This window comes from Macaca thibetana, chromosome 1 (assembly GCF_024542745.1).
Source record: "Macaca thibetana thibetana isolate TM-01 chromosome 1, ASM2454274v1, whole genome shotgun sequence".
Taxonomy (NCBI): domain Eukaryota; kingdom Metazoa; phylum Chordata; class Mammalia; order Primates; family Cercopithecidae; genus Macaca; species Macaca thibetana.
The window spans coordinates 35,178,063-35,197,731 of record NC_065578.1 but is presented as its reverse complement, the minus strand read 5'-3'; the positions used below and the strand labels follow the sequence as shown (position 1 = coordinate 35,197,731).

The 19,669-nt window shown below is 49.1% G+C and overlaps 2 protein-coding genes and 1 long non-coding RNA gene across 4 annotated transcripts in view; 2 read left to right on the top strand and 1 right to left on the bottom strand.

The window, feature by feature from the left end:
* The window catches only part of TRAPPC3 (trafficking protein particle complex subunit 3), a 39,949-nt gene extending 21,543 nt beyond the window's left edge, over positions 1–18,406 (top strand). Inside the window, exons 2-6 of one of the 2 annotated variants that reach the window (XM_050800838.1) lie at positions 6,135–6,301; positions 14,856–14,953; positions 15,203–15,302; positions 17,014–17,196; positions 17,663–18,406. In XM_050800838.1, the coding sequence (XP_050656795.1) occupies positions 6,260–6,301; positions 14,856–14,953; positions 15,203–15,302; positions 17,014–17,196; positions 17,663–17,782 (543 nt within the window). In that variant the 5' untranslated portion in view covers positions 6,135–6,259 and the 3' untranslated portion in view covers positions 17,783–18,406. Of the gene's footprint in view, positions 1–6,134; positions 6,302–6,345; positions 6,562–14,855; positions 14,954–15,202; positions 15,303–17,013; positions 17,197–17,662 lie in introns of those variants that run through there. The other variant, XM_050800848.1, reaches the window with a different exon arrangement.
* The window catches only part of PSMB2 (proteasome 20S subunit beta 2), a 623,524-nt gene that overhangs the window by 47,568 nt on the left and 556,287 nt on the right, over positions 1–19,669 (top strand). The window lies entirely within an intron of this gene.
* The window catches only part of LOC126961137 (uncharacterized), a 65,884-nt gene that overhangs the window by 979 nt on the left and 45,236 nt on the right, over positions 1–19,669 (bottom strand). The window lies entirely within an intron of this gene.

Below are 19,669 nucleotides of genomic sequence, written 5' to 3'. Positions count from 1 at the left end.
ACCCCCTCCAGAATCCACTCCCTAAAGTAGCCCTTCTTCCCAGCCCTCCAGAGTGGACTCCCAGCCCCCTTGTTGGTGCCAGCTGAGGTGAGGGCTTCAAGCCAAGCCAGGCCCAGCCCGGGGCAGAGTGGGGAGCTTGCTGGGAAGGTGGATGATGGTGCTGCTGCAGGGACTTGGGTTGGTGGGGAGGAGGAGGGGCAGCTGGGCCCTGCGCACCCTGGCCCTGCCCTTTGTCCTGACTTCTAGAAGGTCAGTTCTCTAGTTCTTCATTGTCCAGAGATTAGGCCCAGTGAGATACTGTCCCCCTTGCCCCCCTTCCCGCCAGTGCCTCCTTCCTTTTAGCAGCTCCAGAAAGCGGCCATTTGGAGGGATAGAGTGGGAAACAAAAGCGTCACCAGCTCAGGCAACCTGGGAGCAGCCTGTCCTGGGATGTGTGCATACCCGGGGGCTTGGACACTCTTGGGAAGGCCTGGGAAGGGAATAGTGTCCCTTCTGGCCCAAAAACATTAGAAAAGGATGATGGTAGAAGGGCGGCAACTGGAGCCGGCAACCTTGAGCTAGTGACTTAACTTTTCTAAAATCTAATTTGCTTTCCTACAAAATCAGAAAAATAATAGTGCCATGAGGTATCTTGGGGTCTTTGTAAAGATTAAATAAGGCAATGGAAATGAAGTGCTGAGCACAGAACCTGGCATCTAGGAAGTGCTCAGTAAATAAGTATAATGGTGATGAAGGCATTGATGAGTAAAAGTGGAAGGACGAGAAGCAGATCCCGCATCTTTGTGTCAGTCATCTTATCTGCAGGGTGGGGGGACTGCGGGGATGTTGGAGTTCATGACAGTCCTTTGTGAGGCCAGAGGCCTCACAGCCTGCCTCTTCCAAAGCTGGACAGGCCAGACCTGACCCAGACAGCAGAGTTCAGGAACACGTATGGGGAGAGCCCTCTGGGATGGTTCTTCTCCCACCTCCCACCCCTTGTCTTGAGATTACTGCAGGGATGAAGATGGATGGATGGATGGATGGATGGGAGTAGTGAGATACCCACCATTGGCTACGGTTCAAGAATAGTGTCTGGCTGTGGTGGCTCACACTGTAATCCCAGCAATTTGGGAGGCCAAGGTGAGAGGATTGCTTGAAGTCAGGAGTTCGAGATCAGCCTGGCCAACATGGTGAAACCCTGTCTCTACCTAAAATACAAAAGTTAGCCAGGTGTGGTGGTGTGCGCCTGTAATCCCAGCTACTCCAGAGGCTGAGGCAGGAGAATCGCTTGAACCTCGGAGGCGGAGGTTGCAGTGAGCCAAGATCGTGCCACTGCACTCCAGCCTGGGCAACAGAATGAGACCCTGCCACAACAAAACAAACAAACAGCCAAACAAACAAAAAGAATAGTGGAGGCGGAAATGGCAGCTAAAAATGAACAGATAGGTCAGGGACAGCCCACGCAGGAGGACTTGAATGCCAAATGGCTTGGAAATGAGCATGGGGAGCTATTGAAGATCATGAGGGTTTTCAGTAGAGGAAGGGAGAGCAGACTTTAGAACTGGAAATCTATTGTCTTCGGGATTGACTGTGGGGAGCTCACTAAAAAGAGACAGCGCGTGGTATTAGCCTACGTCAGGGGTTCTCAACCAAGGGTAATTTTGCCCCCCAGGAGACATTTAGCCATGTTTAGAGACACATGGCGGTGTGGGGGGGTGTGTCTGTAAACATGGCAGCTACTGCGTAGAAGCCAGGGATACTGCTTACCATCCTACATTGCGTAGGACCATCCTCACAATAAGGAATTCTCAGGTGCAAAATGTCAGTAGTGCTAAGGTTGAGGAACCCTTCCCTAGCCTGAGGGTGAGGCACTCATAATATGTTGATTCTGGAGACCAGCAGAGCATCTGGGAGTTTGGCAGCTTAAATGACAGTTCTCCTGGCCAGACCCGAAGGCTTCCTGCACTGCTGACAAGTCCACAGGGAGTGCGGGAAGGATGGCTGAGGGGGTGTCTGGAGAGCACCCATTTTCCGTGATTGAGACAGTCGGTGGACAGAGAAAGTGGACTCCTCTCCATTCTCCTCCTCACTGGCCAGGATCCCTGGTGGATCCCAGGCCCCAGCAACCAAGAGGGTTAAGAGTGGACGTCTCTCTGAGTTTGGGGCTAGGTGACGCTGCATGGGGCACCACAAATATTAGACATCCCAGAGAAGGAGCAAGTTGGGTACTTGTTGAAACCCTAACATAAGAGGCTGAAGTCCCAACAGCATTCTCTGCAGGCTTTGCTCGAGGGACGGGGACCTCTGGACCAGGGCAGTCTCCTCAGGGCAGGAGGAGATTGTGGCCCAGGGCAGTCTCCTCCTTCTGCATGGAAACAGACATGAGTGAGCTGTTCCTTTCCCTTTGGAAGACCGACGCAGGCGGATTGCTTGAGCTCAGGAGTTCGAGACCAGCCTGGGCAACATGGTGAAATCCATCAAAAATATAAAAAGGTCTCCATCAAAAATACAAAAAATTAACCAGGCATGGTGGTGCGTGCCTGTAGTCTCAACTACTCAGGAGGCTGAGGTGGGAGGATCACTTGAGCCCAGGAGATCAAGGCTGCAGTGAGCCATGTTTGTACCACTGCACTCCAGCCTGGATGACAGAGACCTTGTCTGAAAAAAGAGAGAGAGAAAAATTTTTTTTTTTTTTTTTTTTTTTTTGAGACAGAGTCTCGCTTAGTCGCCCAGGCTGGAGTGCAATGGCGCGATCTCGGCTCACTGCAAGCTCCGCCTCCCGGGTTCACGCCATTCTCCTGCCTCAGCCTCCCGAGTAGCTGGGACTACAGGCGCCCGCCGCCTCGCCCGGCTAATTTTTTGCATTTTTAGTAGAGACGGGGTTTCACCGTGTTAGCCAGGATGGTCTCGATCTCCTGACCTCGTGATCCGCCGGCCTCGGCCTCCCAAAGTGCTGGGATTACAGGCGTGAGCCACCGCGCCCGGCGAGAAAAAAAAAAAAAATTAAAAAAAAAGAGTATAATAGAAAAATTTTTGGCCAGGCGGGGTGGCTCATGCCTGTAATCCCAGCACCTTAGGAGGTGAAGGTGGGCAGATGACCTGAGGTCAGGAGTTCATGACCAACCTGGCCAACATGTCGAAACCCAGTTTCTACCAAAAATACAAAAACATTAGCCAAGCGTGGTGGCACATGCCTGTAGTCCCAGCTGCTCAGGAGGCTGAGGCAGGAGAATCACTTGAACTTGGGAGGCGGAGGTTGCAGTGAGCCAAGATCACACCACTACCACTGCACTCCAGCCTGGGCAACAGAGCAAGACTCTCTCAAAAAAAAAAAAAAAAAAAAAGGAGAAAAAAAAAAAAGAAAAAGAAATATGTTTCCATCCTGTTTCCCCTAGGGGAAGAAAGGCAAGGGCATTTTCAGCCTCCTAGGTTTGGTGGGGCAGGATCCAGGATGAACCTGATGGAGAGGTGAAGGAAATCACGGGGAGTTAACAAAGTTACAAATCTCATGACTGAGGCCCTGGATGCTGCTCCCACACCCACAGAGTACTGCAGGAAGTGGGAGGGGCCTCACAGTGGGGGCAGAGAGAATAGGCATCACATTCTCACTCCCACCCCAGCCTCAAGGCACTGCCCCAGCCTCAAGGGACTGCAGCAACAAGGGGTCTCTAACCAGCACCGGCCTTCCTGGGGGGCCACAGCCTCCGGGGCCCACTCCCTGGGGCTGGTGATGCCAACTGCCCCTCTCCCTCCAGCTCTTGGGGAGGCGGGGAACTCAGATACAGGACTAAATAGGTTCAACCCTTTGGGTTCCTAGGAGAGAGTCTTTGTCTAGAGCCCCTGATAGGAACAGAAAGCTATCCCTTGTGTTGTTTTCTAGGGAGAAGGAGAAGAGGGTGGCGAGGGGACATCTGGTGTTCCTCAATGTCCTGGACCCTAGAGGTTGTAGGGAGGGTTTGGGATTTGGGAATGATGGAAACCGTAGGGAGAATCCTTGGAACAGCTGTCTAAGGAGTTTTTTTTTTTTTTAAAGACAAGGTTTCAGTTCTGTCACCCAGGCTGGAGTGCAGTAGTGCAAACATGGCTCACTGCAGCCTCCACCTCCTGGGTTCAAGCAGTCTTCCCACCTTAGCCTTCCTAGTAGCTGGGGACCACAGGTGCACGCCACAATGCTCAGCTCGTTTTTTTTTTTTTTTTTTTTTTTTATAATTTTTATTTATTTTTGTTAGTAAAGAAACAAAAGAGTGACTATTTCATAACAGAACAGCCTTTTTAAAAATTATTTTTTATGGAGATGGGGGTCTCACTATGTTGCCCAGGCTGGTCTCAAACTCCTGGGCTACAGTGTTCCTCCTGCCTTTGCCTCCCAGTATGCTGGGGTTACTGGCATGAGCCACTGTGCTCAGCCTAAGAAGCCTTTAAGAACCCATCTGAGTGAGGAGGGGATCATATAGATCAACCTGAGATGGCCCCCACCCCCACTGTTAATTCAGGACTAATGACATTGCAAGTCCCAAAGAGGAAGAGACGCCAAGTGGAGGAATCCCAGGCAGAGGGAGGCAAAATCTCAGAGGCTGTTGGACAGGCAGGGAAAGGCTCCACCTCCAGTCTCTCTAGAACCGCCCTGCTTGACAGCAGGCAGGGTGGGGTCGGGTGGCTGGCCGTGAGTATGACTCAGGTTTCTGTGGGCAGCCAAGGGCAGCCGGCAGGGAGGAGCCCAGACGGACAGACAGGCTGGCCAACTGCAGCTTTCACCTCAGCTGTCCTCTCTCCTGGGAATGCAGAGGCCTCTTCTCAAGATGAGCTGGCCCTTGGGGGCTAGTTGACCCCTGCTTTCCTCCCCCAACCCCAACCAACCCTCAAGTTCCTTCCCAGAGCCCTCGGCCCTTGGCTCCTTCCCCTGTGGCATTACACAGGATGGAGAGTGAGGGGTCACTGCCTCTAGGGAGAAAACAGAATGTCTGGGGAAAGGGGTATAATAATGATTGGTCCTGCAACCTGAGGGAGGGACTGGGGGAACCCTGGGCACAAGCTTGCAGCCTGAGCAGCCCCCCCAGCCCTCCCTAGCCTGGCTGGCTCATGTCTGGACAGGCTGGTTGTCATGGTGAGGGCTAGGGGCCAGAATGCAGCTGCTACAGTCAGGCTACCAGGCCTAAGTGAACAGAGAGTGCTCAGGGACCCCCCAGCCCAGCTTTCTCAGAGTTGATCAGCTGAGAGACCGCTGGAGCTGAAACCAAAGAGCTGTGGTCAGGGACTGTAGACTTCCCCTTGGTGATGGGTGAGGGTTCAGCCAGCACATTCCCTTCGTGTTTCTGGGGCCTGTTTGTTGGCTTGTTTTTGGAGGGTGGCTGGAAGGGAATACACGTTTATTTTATGCCTTTTATGCGCCCAAGTGCTGGGCATGCGTGGCTCACCAATCTTTACAACAACTGAGAGAGATTCAGCAACTTGCCTAAAATGGCAAAGCTGGGATTAGAACTCAGAACTGACGGCCACGACAGTTAGTGATCTTTGTTTCCTGGGAACCAGGCAGTGTAGCTGTTCTAGGGGGATGGAGGGGGAGAAAGTGACTTGAACTTTATCTAAAAGACTGGATATTCCATCACGAAGCCACAGGTGGTAGAATGCAGATGCTGGCAGCATTTGGGGTTTGGGAACAGATGGCAGTCCGAAGAGAACGGCACTAGCGAAATGCTTGGCACATAGTAGGTCATTAAATATTTTTCTAATGAAGAAGCCAATTCTGTGTGAGTCATTGCTAGTTTTCTGGGACATCTTGGGAGCTTCTGGAGCTGAATCGCAATAGCGGAAGAAGCTAGCTCGAAAGAGGGACTTTCCAAGACCAACCCTGGCGAGAGAGGAATTTGCGGAGCATCATCTCTGAGCCGGGCGCGGGGGGAGGGAGTCCGGGGGAACCCTGTGGATTGCCCAGGATTACCGAAGGCTGCGGACGCCACCCAGTGGCTGGGATGCTGTCCAGGGCGAGCTGAGCTCTACCAGGCAGGCGCGCGCGGAGCACTCCGGGAGTGGTAGTTGACTGCGTTAAGAGGCGGTGCTGCCAAAGAGGCTGTTGGGTGTTGTAGTCCGACGTTTGTTGGGCGAGAGATACCCTCGTCGGCCGGACCACGAGTCCCGTGGTGCCCCGCGGCAGGCCGCGCAGGCGCAGTGAGTCAGTGCCGGTCAGTCCCTTGGGCTGAGGGGCAGCGGTTAGGCGGGAGGCGTCTGCAGGGGTCGCCGAGCTAACCCTTGGCTAGGAGAGTGGGGCGGGGCGGCCGGCACCATGTCCAGGCAGGCGAACCGTGGCACCGAGAGCAAGAAAATGGTAACTTGGAGCGCGTGACCTCGGCGGGCGGGGCGAAATTGAGGCATACAGGGAAGGGGCCCGGCCCCGAGCGCGAGGCGCGTTTGGAAAAGGGCCCTTTTGTGAGCTCTGGCGGGGGAAGCCTCTTGCTGGATCACTCCGGGGCGTCCCAGGCAGGTTAGGGGACCGTCGGAGAAGTTCCCCGGAGGAGACCTCTTTCCCGTGGAGACCCCGCCCCCAAGGCCTGAGTGCCGCTGTGTCCTAAGCCAACAACAACGACGGTAATAAATACCAGTAACTGCCACTTACTGCTCTCTTACTGTGTGTTAGGCACCGGGCCACGCACGTTACATGCATTCCAGTATCTCAGTTAATCTGCAGAGTAGCCCGTATCAGATGGATAACATGATTGCCGTTTTTACAGCTTGGAGAGCTTACGTAATTTGCTCACATTTACACCTGGAAAGTTAGGACTTGGACCCGTGTTTAACTCCAAAGCTAATGCTTCATACTGTTAGGCTATACTCTTAGGCTATAGTGACTCGCACTGTGGCGTGGGTATTGTGAGAGATGTTCAGTTACTGGTCATGCCAGAAAGGAACGTTTTATTCAATGAAATAAGAGATGGGCCAGAGTAAGCAGTGAGTGGTGCGCTTTATGGAGTGGGTGGCTCCCTTCTTTCCCGGGGAATAGTTGGACACCATATGGTCCTATAAAGTTGGACTAGGGGCTGGGGCTGCAGACTTAAGTCATTTTTCATTTTTTCTCCCCCGTCCCATCCCCAGACGAAGTCTCTCTCTGTCACCCAGGCTGTAGTGCGGTGGCACTAACTTGGCTCACTGCAACCTGCCAGGTTCAAGCAGTTCTCCTGCCTCAGCCTCCCGAGTAGCTGGGATTACAGGTGCCCACGACCACGCCTGGTTAATTTTTGTATTTTTAGTAGAGATGGGGTTTCACCATGTTGGCCAGGCTGGTCTCGAACTCCTGACCTCAGGTGATCCGCCTTCCTCGGCCTCCCAAAGTGCTGGGATTACAGGCGTGAGCCACCTCGCCCAGCCAATTTTTGTATTTTTAGTTGAGATGGGTTTTCACCATATTGGCCAGCCTGGTCTCGAACTCGTGGTGATCTGCCTGCCTGTTCGGACTCCCAGAGTGCTGGGATTACAGGGTGAGCCACCGCGCCCGGCCAAAAGATGAGAATATTTTGTTAGGAAACAATGTCAGGTTAGGGGAAACACATGGACCTTGATTGGAATTCTGACTTGATAGATCTTCAATTTCTTTATCTATAAAATGGGGATAGTAACGTCTACCTAATATTACATGGGGTGGTGTAAAATGTGAGGGGTGTGGTAAATGTTTCCTTCTCCTTTTCCTGTGAGATGAGCAGAGGTCTTCCTGGTTAGTTTTCATAGTTTGCTCTCATTTTATCCATTTTTTAAACCTGAAATCAATATTGAAATCTTTTAACAAAAACCTGCAGACTCTACCCCCAACTCCCAGTATTCTTCGTTTCAGTGAAGTAAGGTAATTAGGGAGGGGCAGCAGCATACTCCTGCCCTCAAGGCTCTTGGAACTCCCTTCCTCTAGATAGTCACCTGGCCCACTCCTGGCTTCATTCATAGTTACTTACATGTCACCTCCTTTGAGAGACCTTTCCTCCTGGTTACCTAATTCTCTAACCTCTAACTCTATGCTGATTGTCTTCATAGCACTGTTTAATTTTAAATTTTAAATGATTTACCCAGGCTGGAGTGCAGTGGCATGATCGGGGCTCATCCAGCCTGACCTCCAGAGTTCAAGCAATCCTCCCACCTCAGCCTCCCAAGTAGCTGGTACTATAGGTGTGCACCACCATGCCTGGCTAATTTTTTTTTTTTTTTTTTTTTTTTAGCTAGGGGTCTCCCTGTGTTGCTCTGGTTGGTCTTGAGGTCTCAAACTTCTAGGTTCAAGCAATCCCTCCGGCTCCGCCTCACAAATTACTGGGATTGCATTTGTGTTCCATTTAAGCTTTCCAAGACCTAAATTGTTTTGTTTTGTGTTTTGAGACAGAGTCTTGCTCTGTCACCTAGGCTGGAGTGCAGTGGCCCGATCTCAGCTCACTGCAACCTCCACCTCCCAGGTTCAAAAGATTCTCCTGCCTCAGCCTCCCAAATAGCTAGGATTACAGGCACCCACCACTACGCCCGGCTGATTTTTGTATTCCTAGGTTGGTCTCAAACTCTTGACCTCAAGTGATCTGCCCACCTCAGCCTCTCAAATTGCTAGGATTACAGGTCTGAGCCACTGCACCCAGCCTTCTTTTTTAGCATTGATTTATTAAAATGAAAGTACACTCCATGAAGCAGGAGCAGGATTGAGCAAACGGCTCAAGAGCCACCTAAATTGTTAATATGCCCAAGTAACTAGATTTTAGTCTGTGCAAACAGAAACAGCCCTTTTGTCCAATAAACTTTTCCTCAGCCCCAACTATATGCAGAGCTCTGTGCTAGATGCTGTGGGAGATGCAAGGATGAAGTCCTAGTCCCTAACTTTGAGAAGCACATACTCTGTGAGGGAGACAGAAATGTATACCATATATACTGTGTATCTTCTAGCAGTGGAAAAATGAAAAGAAATGTATGCCATACAGAGGTATAGTACCGGCTGCACCTGAGTTCTAGTTTCACCACTTACTTGCCGTGTTACCTTGGGCAAGTTTGTTCATTATTCTAGCATCAGCTTCGTCACCTTTTTTTTTTTTTTTTTTTTTTTAAATAAAGGAAGTAGGCCCGGTGCAGTGGCTCACGCCTGTAACCCAGCACTTTGGGAGGCTGAGGCGTGTGGATCACGAGGTCAAGAGACTCGAGACCATCCTGGCCAACATGGTGAAACACTGTCTCTACTAAAAATAGACAAATTAGCTGGGTGTGGTGGCACACACCTGTAGTCCCAGCTACTCGGGAGGCTGAGGAAGGAGAATGGCGTGAACCTGGGAGGTGGAGCTCGCAGTGAGCCAAGATGGTGCCACTGCACTCCAGCCTGGGCAACAGAGCGAGACTCTATCTCCAAAAAAAAAACAACCTCCTTAAGGAGATTTGACATTTTGTTTGGGGCACTGACTGGAAGAAAGGCCTCCTGAAAACTGTCAAGTGGTGTCTCACCTGAGTGTAGAGCTGGTTTCATTTACTTTGTTCATGTTGTACCTGAAGTAGTTGGAGATCATGTTAGCATAGCTGCTATAAATCCTGTGGTTTCTTGTCTGCAAAGCACATTCAAGTCAATTATCTTACTAGATCCTACCAACAGCCCTGTGAATGGCATGGCAGATTTTACTGTTTTACTGTTACTTTTTTTGAGTTAGAAGATTGAGGCTTAGCCCAGTGAATTGATTTACCTAAGTATTCACAGCTGTTAAGCAGCAAGTCCAGACTCCGAATCAGGCTTTCAGGATCTTGCTGTGTCGTCCAGGCTGGAATGCAGTGGTGTAATCACAGTTCACTGCAGCCTTGACTTCTTAGGCTCAAGCCATCCTCTCACCTCAGCCTCCTGAGTAGCTGGGACTACAGGCATGGGCCACCACACCCAGCTAATTTGTTCTATTTTTTTAAAGATGGGTTCTCATTGTGTTTCCTAGGCTAGTCTCAAACTCCTGGGCTCAGGTGACCACTTCTGACCCCTGCCTCGGCCTCCTAAAGTGCTGGGATTATAGGCATGAGCCACCATGCCCAGCCAGAAAGTTGTTTATATTAATTCAAAATCTCTTTCTTTCCTTATTACTTGCCCTCCTTTTTTTTTTTTTTTTTTTTTTCTGAGACGGTCTAACTCTTGTCTCCCAGGCTGAAGTGCAGTGGCGCGATCTTGGCTCATCGCAATCTCCGCCTCCTGGGTTCAAGCAATTCTCCTGCCACAGCCTCCTAAGTAGCTGGGATTACAGGCGCCTGCCACCACGCCTGGCTAATTTTTGTAGTTTTAGTAGAGAATGGGTTTCACCGTGTTGGCCAGGCTGGTCTCAAACTCCAGACCTCAGGTGATCTGTCCGCCTCGGCCTCCCAAAGTGCTGTACTTGCCCTCCTTGAACCTAGTTCAGGGTGCTCTCTAGCACCACACCACATAGAACCAGTTTAAGAATAAAAATAAGCATGTATTTTTTTTTTTTTTGAGACGGAGTCTCGCTCTGTCGCCCAGGCTGGAGTACAGTGGCCGGATCTCAGCTCACTGCAAGCTCCGCCTCCCAGGTTCACGCCATTCTCCTGCCTCAGCCTCCCGAGTAGCTGGGACTACAGGCGCCCGCCACCTCGCCCGGCTAATTTTTTTGTATTTTTTAGTAGAGACGGAGTTTCACTGTGCTAGCCAGGATGGTCTCGATCTCCTGACCTCGTGATCCGCCCGTCTCGGCCTCCCAAAGTGCTGGGATTACAGGCGTGAGCCACCGCGCCCAGCCAATAAGCATGTATTTCTTGAGTACCTGCTGTGCAGTGGGTGCTCCACAAACATCATTATCTGATTGGAATTTCGCTGGAATTGCACAGTAACTCTGAAAGGCGGGTAACATTGTCACCATTTTACAGATGGGAAAAACTAATGTTCAGGAAGGTTAAGCAGCAGCTTAGGATAACAAAGCTTTTTACAGGATAAATGCTCAACTATAAGAAGGCTGTTGAGTTTCAGTTACTTAACCTGTCATCTGTTAAATGGGGATGAATAATGTTTGTGCTGCTAGACTCTCATGGTTGTTAAGAGAAACTGTTACCAAAATAGATGTGTTGGCTGGGCGCGGTGGCTCACGCCTGTAATCCCAGCACTTTGGGAGGCTGAGGCGGGCGGATCACGAGGTCAGGAGATGGAGACCATCCTGGCTAACACGGTGAAACCCTGCCTCTACTAAAAATACAAAAAATTAGCCGGGCGTGGTGGTGGGCACCTGTAGTCCCAGCTACTCAGGAGGCTGAGGCAGAAGAACGGCGTGAACTCAGGAGGCGGAGCTTGCAGTGAGCTGAGATCATGCCACTGCACCCCAGACTGGGCGACAGAGCGAGACTCTGTCTCAAAAATAGATGTGTTGCAGAAGATATTCATGTTTCTGGTGGTAGGAGAGATGTGTTGCTTATGTTCAGTGAAGAGATTGGGCTGGTTGACCTTTATGATCCCATGAGAACTTTTGTTTTAAAGGTCACAAGGGCTGAAAACCCAGATCTTCTGACTCTGCAACCTCCTGTCACTTATCTGATTTCCTCTTCTGTTATCTCTTGCTTACTCGTCTCTAATGCCAAGAGTCTCCCGCTGTTTCTCAAACACACCAGGCGTACTTCTACCTCAGAATCTTTAGAAATAGTGCCTAGAATTTTTTTAGACCAGATATCTATCCAGATATCTTCATGGCTTACCAAATATCACCTTAGTGAGGCCTTCCCTGATTATTCTATTAAAATTAACCACCCCCCAACACACACACACACACACACACACACACGTACGTACACACATAAATACCCCCAATCTGTTTTTGTGCTTTATTTTTCTCCATAGCACCTATCACCGTTTGGCAAATCATGTATTTTATATGGCTTTGTTGTCTCTTCCCCTCCTGTTAGATAGCCTGGTACACAGCAAATGTTGAATGAATGATTTATTTTCATTATACCATAGCCCACTCCTATTTTATTTGTTTATATTTGTATTTATTTTTATTTTTTTAGACAGGGTCTCACTCTTTTACCTAGGCGGGAGTACAGTGGTGCAATTACAGTTCATTGCAGGCTTGACGTCCCAGGCTCAAGCCATCCTCCCCCTCAGCCTCCCGAGTAGCTGAGACAATAGGCATCCACGACCATGCTTGGCTAATTTTTTAAATTTTTTGTAAAGTTGGGGGGTCTCACTGTTTGCCCAGGCTGGTCTCAAATCCCTGGGCTCAAGTGATCCTTCCGCCTCAGCCTCCCAAAGTGCCGGAATTACCAGTGTGAGCCAGCACACCTGGCCCTCCCTTCCATTTTTAAAGCATAAAGGCCTTTAAGTTATACATTTATGTCACTCACAGTTCCACAGAGGCTTGGTTCGTAATTGAAGATGAAGATAGACTTGCAAATCAAGAGAGGGTATGGAGAGCCTAACTTAGGGATCCCATTCCCAGATCCCAGGTATATTGATTCCATGACCACCAGCAGATCTGTCCAGGACCTTGATTTTTCTTATTGGTAAATAGGAGGTAGCTGCATGTATAAGGTGCTTGATAAGATCATGATTTGCTTGTCACTTGGCATCATGGTGGCCTGAGGCTCTTGGAGTCTCCATCCAAGGGCTCATTAATAATGGAATGAAAGCTCTCCTGATTTAATGCAGTGGTGCCAATTCTCTGGACTGGTAACTGCTGGATTGTTTCCATCCATTCATGCCCAAACCATTCTAGTGCCAAGCCCTTGACTTTACTAAAAAAATCCTTCCCCTCCTTAACAGCTTCCCCTTAATTGCCATATTTGGTAAATAGTCTCTTGGAGGTACTGATCTGACTGTTTAGTTGAGTTCAAAGGACCTCCTGATCCTGAAACTTATTTTCTTTGACTCTAGTACTGCTAAGTTTTTTGGGTATTTTTTTTTTTTCCTCCTGTTTTTCTTTTTATTGAGTAGGGCTTATTAATATTGCAGTTGTGGGGAAGAGTGGATAGGTTGACCTCTGGCTTGGAAATCTTTGATTTTTTTCTCCCCAAATTACTTATTTCAATAATTAGCTGTTTGTCTTTGGGCACATTCTTTTTGTTTTGTTTTGTTTTGTTTTGTTTTGTTTTTTTGGAGACAGAGTCTCACTCTGTTGCCCGGGCTGGAGTGCAGTGGTGTGATCTCAGCTCACTGCAAGCTCCGCCTCCCGGGTTTACGCCACTCTCCTGCCTCAGCCTCCCGAGTAGCTGGACTACAGGCACCCGCCACCTCGCCTGGCTAGTTTTTTGTATTTTTTAGTAGAGACGGGGTTTCACTGTGTTAGCCAGGATGGTCTCGATCTCCTGACCTCGTGATCCACCTGTCTCAACCTCCCAAAGTTCTGGGATTACAGGCTTGAGCCACCGCGCCCGGCCCTTGGGCACATTCTTTAACCATTCTGGGTCTCAGTTTCCTCATCTCTAAAGTGGGATTAATTCTTGCCTTTCCTAGATTACTGTGTTATCATGGGATAGATAATAAGATACAAGTAGAATGCAGTATTTAAGCAAAAGGCATTCAAATTGTTATTCTTGTAATGCCCCCATCATCAGGTCATGGGGATGGCATGAGGAGCATTGGGTTCTGAGAGCCTGGGCTTTTATATTTCTTACACTTTCTTCCCCAGAAAACTTGAAGAGAGGAAGCTTCTTTGCTTCGAATCTGACAAGGTTCTTTGCTTCAAATCTGACAAGCCTCCATTCAGAAGGAAGTCAGTGGGTGGTTATCCTGATTTTTCAGCCTTATTTCTGAGTTAATCCATTGGTCCAGATGTGCTGTTAATATGTTTCTTGCTTTAACCCTGATAATACCTTTCACCCTGCCTGCTGCTTTCATTCTGTGGTCTTGGTATTTGTCACTCATTTCACCTTCTACATTGATTTCTTGGTAGATAGGTGACAGAATTTTTTTTTTTTTTTGAGACGGAGTCTCGCTCTGTCACCCAGGCTGGAGTGCAGTGGCGCGATTTCGGCTCACTGCAAGCTCCGCCTCCCGGGTTCACGCCATTCTCCTGCCTCAGCCTCCCGAGTAGCTGGAACTACAGGTGCCCGCCACCTCGCCCAGCTAATTTTTTGTATTTTTAGTAGAGACGGGGTTTCAGCGTGTTAGCCAGGATGGTCTCAGTCTCCTGACCTTGTCATCTACCCGCCTCGGCCTCCCAAAGTGCTGGTATTGCAAGCATGAGCCACTGCTCCCAGCCCCAGAATTCTTCATCTGAGAAAGGGTTTCTGTGATTTTAGCTGCTATTGTAATAGGAACCAGTTGATTCTGAAGAGTCACCTCTTTTCCTGGAAATATTTTGGCTGTGCGTTAAGAGGAACATTATTTTCTCCCATGCTGGTGACTTTGGAAAGGGGTTGTCATCAGGGTGATGAACTTGGTCTGGGACTTCCTTCCTTCCCCATAGACTGGGCCCCGGGTCCTCTGTTTCTCCTGGGAGGGGCCTTGGGAGTGCAGTTTACTCTAGGCCAGGACATTCTAAGACATGTGGAAGCCATTGGTCACATCTGCCAGCCACAGAGATGAGTTTGTAAATGTCTGTTTCAGTGTTTCACAGCTTCTAGTGAATGACTGTTGCTCCCATACCAGATTCTGGTGACCTGACCTGAGGCTTGACAGCTGTGGTGGAGACTTGGGTTGACTGAAGCCTACCTTGGTGTGTTGGAAGAGTGATTGCTTAGTGTGTGAGGTGCCTTTTACAGCCCATTTTGCAGTAGTTCTGGCTGCAGCCCTGCCACTTTGACCTTGTGGGCCAGATTTTCTGGCTCCTCCATAGGGATGATGTTATTTTCCTCTAGACACACTTAGAGGGAATCCTGACAGTTGCATCAAGGCTGATACAGACTCTCACCACACTTTCTCTTTTGTGCCACTTGGTCCCAACTGCCTTTTGAATCTCTTTTAGAGCTCTGAGCTCTTCACCCTGACCTATGGTGCTCTGGTCACCCAGCTATGCAAGGACTATGAAAATGATGAAGATGTGAATAAACAGCTGGACAAAATGTGAGTGAGCTCCTTCACAGGAGAGACAGAAATGGGGCCTCCCAGCACATTGAGTCTACATTGTCCTTTAGAGCTTAAAACAGGGTTCTCTGTCTTTCTCAGCCAACATTTTGGGTACATTTCTCACTAAACTCATTTACTGGGATGTTTTTGAGATTATCCCCATTTTCCCTTTACTACCAACAACCTTATGTTCAAACAAAAGACATTTAGACTCCATCATAATCTCTTCTCTAACTTCCTTCCCAGGGGCTTTAACATTGGAGTCCGGCTGATTGAAGATTTCTTGGCTCGGTCAAATGTCGGGAGGTGCCATGACTTTCGGGAAACTGCGGATGTCATTGCCAAGGTCATTATTCTGGGCCACCTGTCCATGCTGAAGAATTGCTGCTGGGAGGCACTGCTTACCGCTCTTTCTAGCTCCCTTAGAGAGCCTTTAATCTCCCAAAAGGCTGGCTAGGCAGCTCTTTGGGTCAAAAAAGCGTTCCAGGTCATTAAGGAATAGCATAGATTATTTAATCCCCATGGATTAAAGCTCCACTGAAATAAAAGCCTGAGCTTTTCCACTGTGAAGGTGTAGCAGAGTAGCATGGGGGCAAAGAATACAGACTTGATTGGGCGTGGTAGCTCATGCCTGTAATCCCAGCACTTTGGGAGGCCAAGGCGGGTGGTTCATGAGGTCAGGAGTTCAAGACCAGTCTGGCCAAAATGGTGAAACCCCGTCTCTACTAAAAATACAAAAATTTGCTGGGCGTGGTGGCAGGTGCCTGTAATCCCAGCTACTCGGGAGGCTGAGGCAGAGAATTGCTTGAACCCAGGAGGTGGAGGTTGTAGTGAGCCAAAATCAGGTCACTGCACTCAAGTCTGGGTGACAGAGCGAGACTCCGTCTCAAAAAAAAAAAAAAAAGAATATAGACTCACAAACCTGGCTTCAGTACTTACTAGTTATGTGTTTTTAGGTAAGTTATTTTAAATTTCTTTAATTACCAGTGACCTCATCCTTTTTTTTTTTTTTTTTTGAGACTGAGTCTCGCTCTTGTTGCCTGGACTAGAGTGCAATGGCATGATCTCGGCTCACCGCAACCTCCGCCCCCTGGGTTCAAGCAATTCTCCTGGCTCAGCCTCTCGAGTAGCTGGGATTACAGGCATGCACCACCATGCCTGGCTAATTTTAATTTTGTATTTTAGGTAGAGACAGGGTTTCGCCGTGTTGGTCAGGCTGGTGTCGAACTTCCAGCCTCAGGTGATCTGCCCACCTTGGCCTCCCAGAGTATTGGGATTACAGGCATGAACCACCGCACCTGGCACCAGTTACCTAATCTTTAACCTGAAGAAAATAAGAGCTACCCACAGGGCTGTTTTAAGGTGTAAATCAATAATGGACACGAACATTTAGGTTAAATGCTAGTGTTTAGCATAGTGTGCATATAGTAAATGTTTACTATTACTAGTGTTAGTGCTGTCTATTACAGTATTAATAAATGACATAGCACCCATAACTTTGTGGTGTCAGTTACCTGAAGTTGGTCTTTCTGTTGTAAGCTTGCTGGCCATACCCAAATCCTAAAGAGGATTGACAGTGGAGAGAGCTTTGTGAGAGTTTGGAATTAGGAGGGCAGATAGGGTAGGACTTTTTCTCTGCCCAGTAATGTGTTTTCACTTTTAAGAAGGTACATTCAGGTAGCACAGACAGAGGACAGGGAAGTGGGTTAGGGGCCTCTGCACTCAGGCAGAGGAAGACTAGTGCTCCCTTCCACTGAGAAGTACAGGCAGACAGTGAGTGAGTTGTTGCTTACTTGTATGATGCCTAAGAAAGAAAAATATTTTTGGGAAAACAAAACAAAGCGACAGCCAAAATTGTATGATGCCGTGAAGGAGAGGGGTGCAGCATCACGTACAGATGCTTCTCCTTTGTTGCCCTGAGTGTCCAAAGCGTCATCTTGCGGCGGCCACAGGTTTGTTCCTGAGCCACTTACTTCCCCTTTGCCAGTTCTGTCACCTTCCCAGTGGTACAGTTCCTGCTGCTCTTCCCTAAAGCGCTGTTTTGTGTCCCCTGACAGGTGGCGTTCAAGATGTACTTGGGCATCACTCCAAGCATTACTAATTGGAGCCCAGCTGGTGATGAATTCTCCCTCATTTTGGAAAATAACCCCTTGGTGGACTTTGTGGAACTTCCTGATAACCACTCATCCCTTATTTATTCCAATCTCTTGTGTGGGGTATTGCGGGGAGCTTTGGAGATGGTGAGTGCAGCTCTTTATCTTCTGGGACACCTGAAATGCAATAGAGACTTGATAAGTGAATGAATGAAAGAGAGAAAATTCAGGGCTTTGGCTCACCCCAGCACTTTACTGTCTAAGATGGTGAGTCTGCTGAGGTAGGATCCAAGTTGGACATCTCTACATGGTGATGCTCCTCCATACCAGGCTGGAAGGTGGTGCTGTCAGTCCCCAAAGCCCAGGAACATCCATTCTCAGATAGGCTTATTTGGTGACAGTCTCTTTCTTGGGTATTCTTTGCTAAGTTTCTCCTTAAGGGTTGGAGCCATTGTCTTATGCAACAGAACATTGGCGCTGTCAATCCTGTCCTTGTGGGAAACCAGCCCCGCTTTTTTGGCTGCCGTGGATGAGTCAGTTATGCCCCATCCCCACTGGTTCCCTAGAGGCTGTGGCCAGGCAGTTACCCCTTCATTTTCCCCCTATCCCCCAGGTCCAGATGGCTGTGGAGGCAAAGTTTGTCCAGGACACCCTGAAAGGAGACGGTGTGACAGAAATCCGGATGAGATTCATCAGGCGGATTGAGGACAATCTTCCAGCTGGAGAGGAGTAACCATCCCTAGGACTCGAGGATAGCCAGCAGAAGCACTGTTGGAGTCAGCAGGCCTCTGTGCTCCCTCTGCCCTCCAGAACTCAGTGACTCTTGAACATGGATGTTATATATTCTTATAACCTGTTTCCATTCTCCATTCAAATAAAGAGCAGACTGTGGTACAGTCCATTTACCCCATGTGTGCACATTCAGGAGCGACAGTCTCTGCTCCCTTTCCCTTGAGAGGGGCCAGATGTAATCACCCTTTGTTGGACTAGAAAGAGCTCAAACCTTTTACATTCCTGTTTGAATTTTTCCAAAGCAAAACCCACTTTGACCCCATTAAGAGGCAAGCCTGGCACATCTATCCCTGGGCCTTTAAAAAGCCATTTGCCTCAAATGGCTGTAGGGTTGTGGGGTGGAGGGAGGAAGGGCTGGGAGGGAGTGGGGAGGAGCTGCTAGCTGTAGTGTGACACACTGTAGTGCTTGCAGGAAAGGAGCCAGTCATGCCGGAAACACTGACTTCTGGGAAGCCACCCAGCTCTCATTCCTCCCTGCTGTTCGGAGGCAACATCTCCTCTTTTTACAGAGGGCACATCCTTTTTTCTTACAAATTCTTCAATAAAGACACATTCTTGAGTGAAATCCCAATCATGTCCTGTTTTCTTTCTGCTCATCCCCAGGTGTTTTGTTACAATGGTGTGAGGAGACCAGGTAGGTTCATGGGCCCTGTCTGTGTTTGACTTGGTTTAGCAGTGGCTTCTCTCCAGAGATGAGAGAGTCTGGGAAACCTGGGAGCCAGTATAAGCAACTGAAGCCCCTTCAGAGTCGCTTTTGGCTCTAGTGTGTGCAGCAAAATCTAGAAGCAGACCATTATTCCAGACGCACCTAAAATGAACTGTCCAGGGCACTTGGCCACCAAGTTGGAAGGTTTGGCTAGAAAGGCCATGTAGACCCTGTTGTTGGGGTGCCATTTATTGAGTGCTTACCACTTGAAATACACTACTGAACAGTTTGCATGCATTAACCAGCTCACAAGAATTCCATTTTTAGAGTGGAGGCCACAAGTTGCCCAGGTCATACAGTGAGTAAGTGGAAAAGCTAGGGTTCAAAGCTGGGCCAAAGGGCAAAACCATGCTCTTAATGAAGATTCTCTTTTACTGCCAGGTTAGCACTGTGGGGGAAAAGGGAACAGGCCCACAGCTCCCTCTCCCAGGCTTAGAGAGCTTGAGATAGCTTTTAAAGGGAGGAAGCAAGAGATTGTGTCAGGCTGTATTTGGTAGCACTGCTTAGGGATAGCCTAAGGCCCTGAGGTTTAGACACTCAGGTTGTTGGAGGGAAATGGGGTCCCAGGCCTTGCCTGAAGTCTGTGTGCAGGCCTGAGATGGGGGGAGCCAGTTTTTGATGCATTGTGCTTGAGATGTGGTTTGGTTGTGCAAGGGAAGGACCAGGGTTTTCAGAACCACTGAGAAGGGCAGTTTGCACAGGACTTACCTGCTCTAGCTGGATTAGGCCACCAAGGAGGGATGGTCAGTTTCATGTCCCCAAATATAGGGACATCCTCTGAGCCTCTTTATGTCCCCCTCCATATTATAATTTGGGGTCCCAGGGCAGTGACTAAATTTTGGTCAACTGTGTCAGCAGTCGGTGTGGGTCTCAGTCCAGTCACAATGGAGTCTGAATGAATGAAAGAGATTAAGGGAATGAATGTTGGGGCCCAGATGTGGAAAGCTTTATGTAGTGTCTAGACCCTGCCAAAAAAAGTCAGCCGCACCGCCCTTTCCCTTCTCCAGGGGGACCCTCGCCCTTCCTCTCCTCTGGGTACCACAGCCTACTTTTGAGCAGCGGTTTGTATGCTGTGAGGTTTTAGATATTTCCTTTCCCAACGTTAAACTTGGGCAACATTAC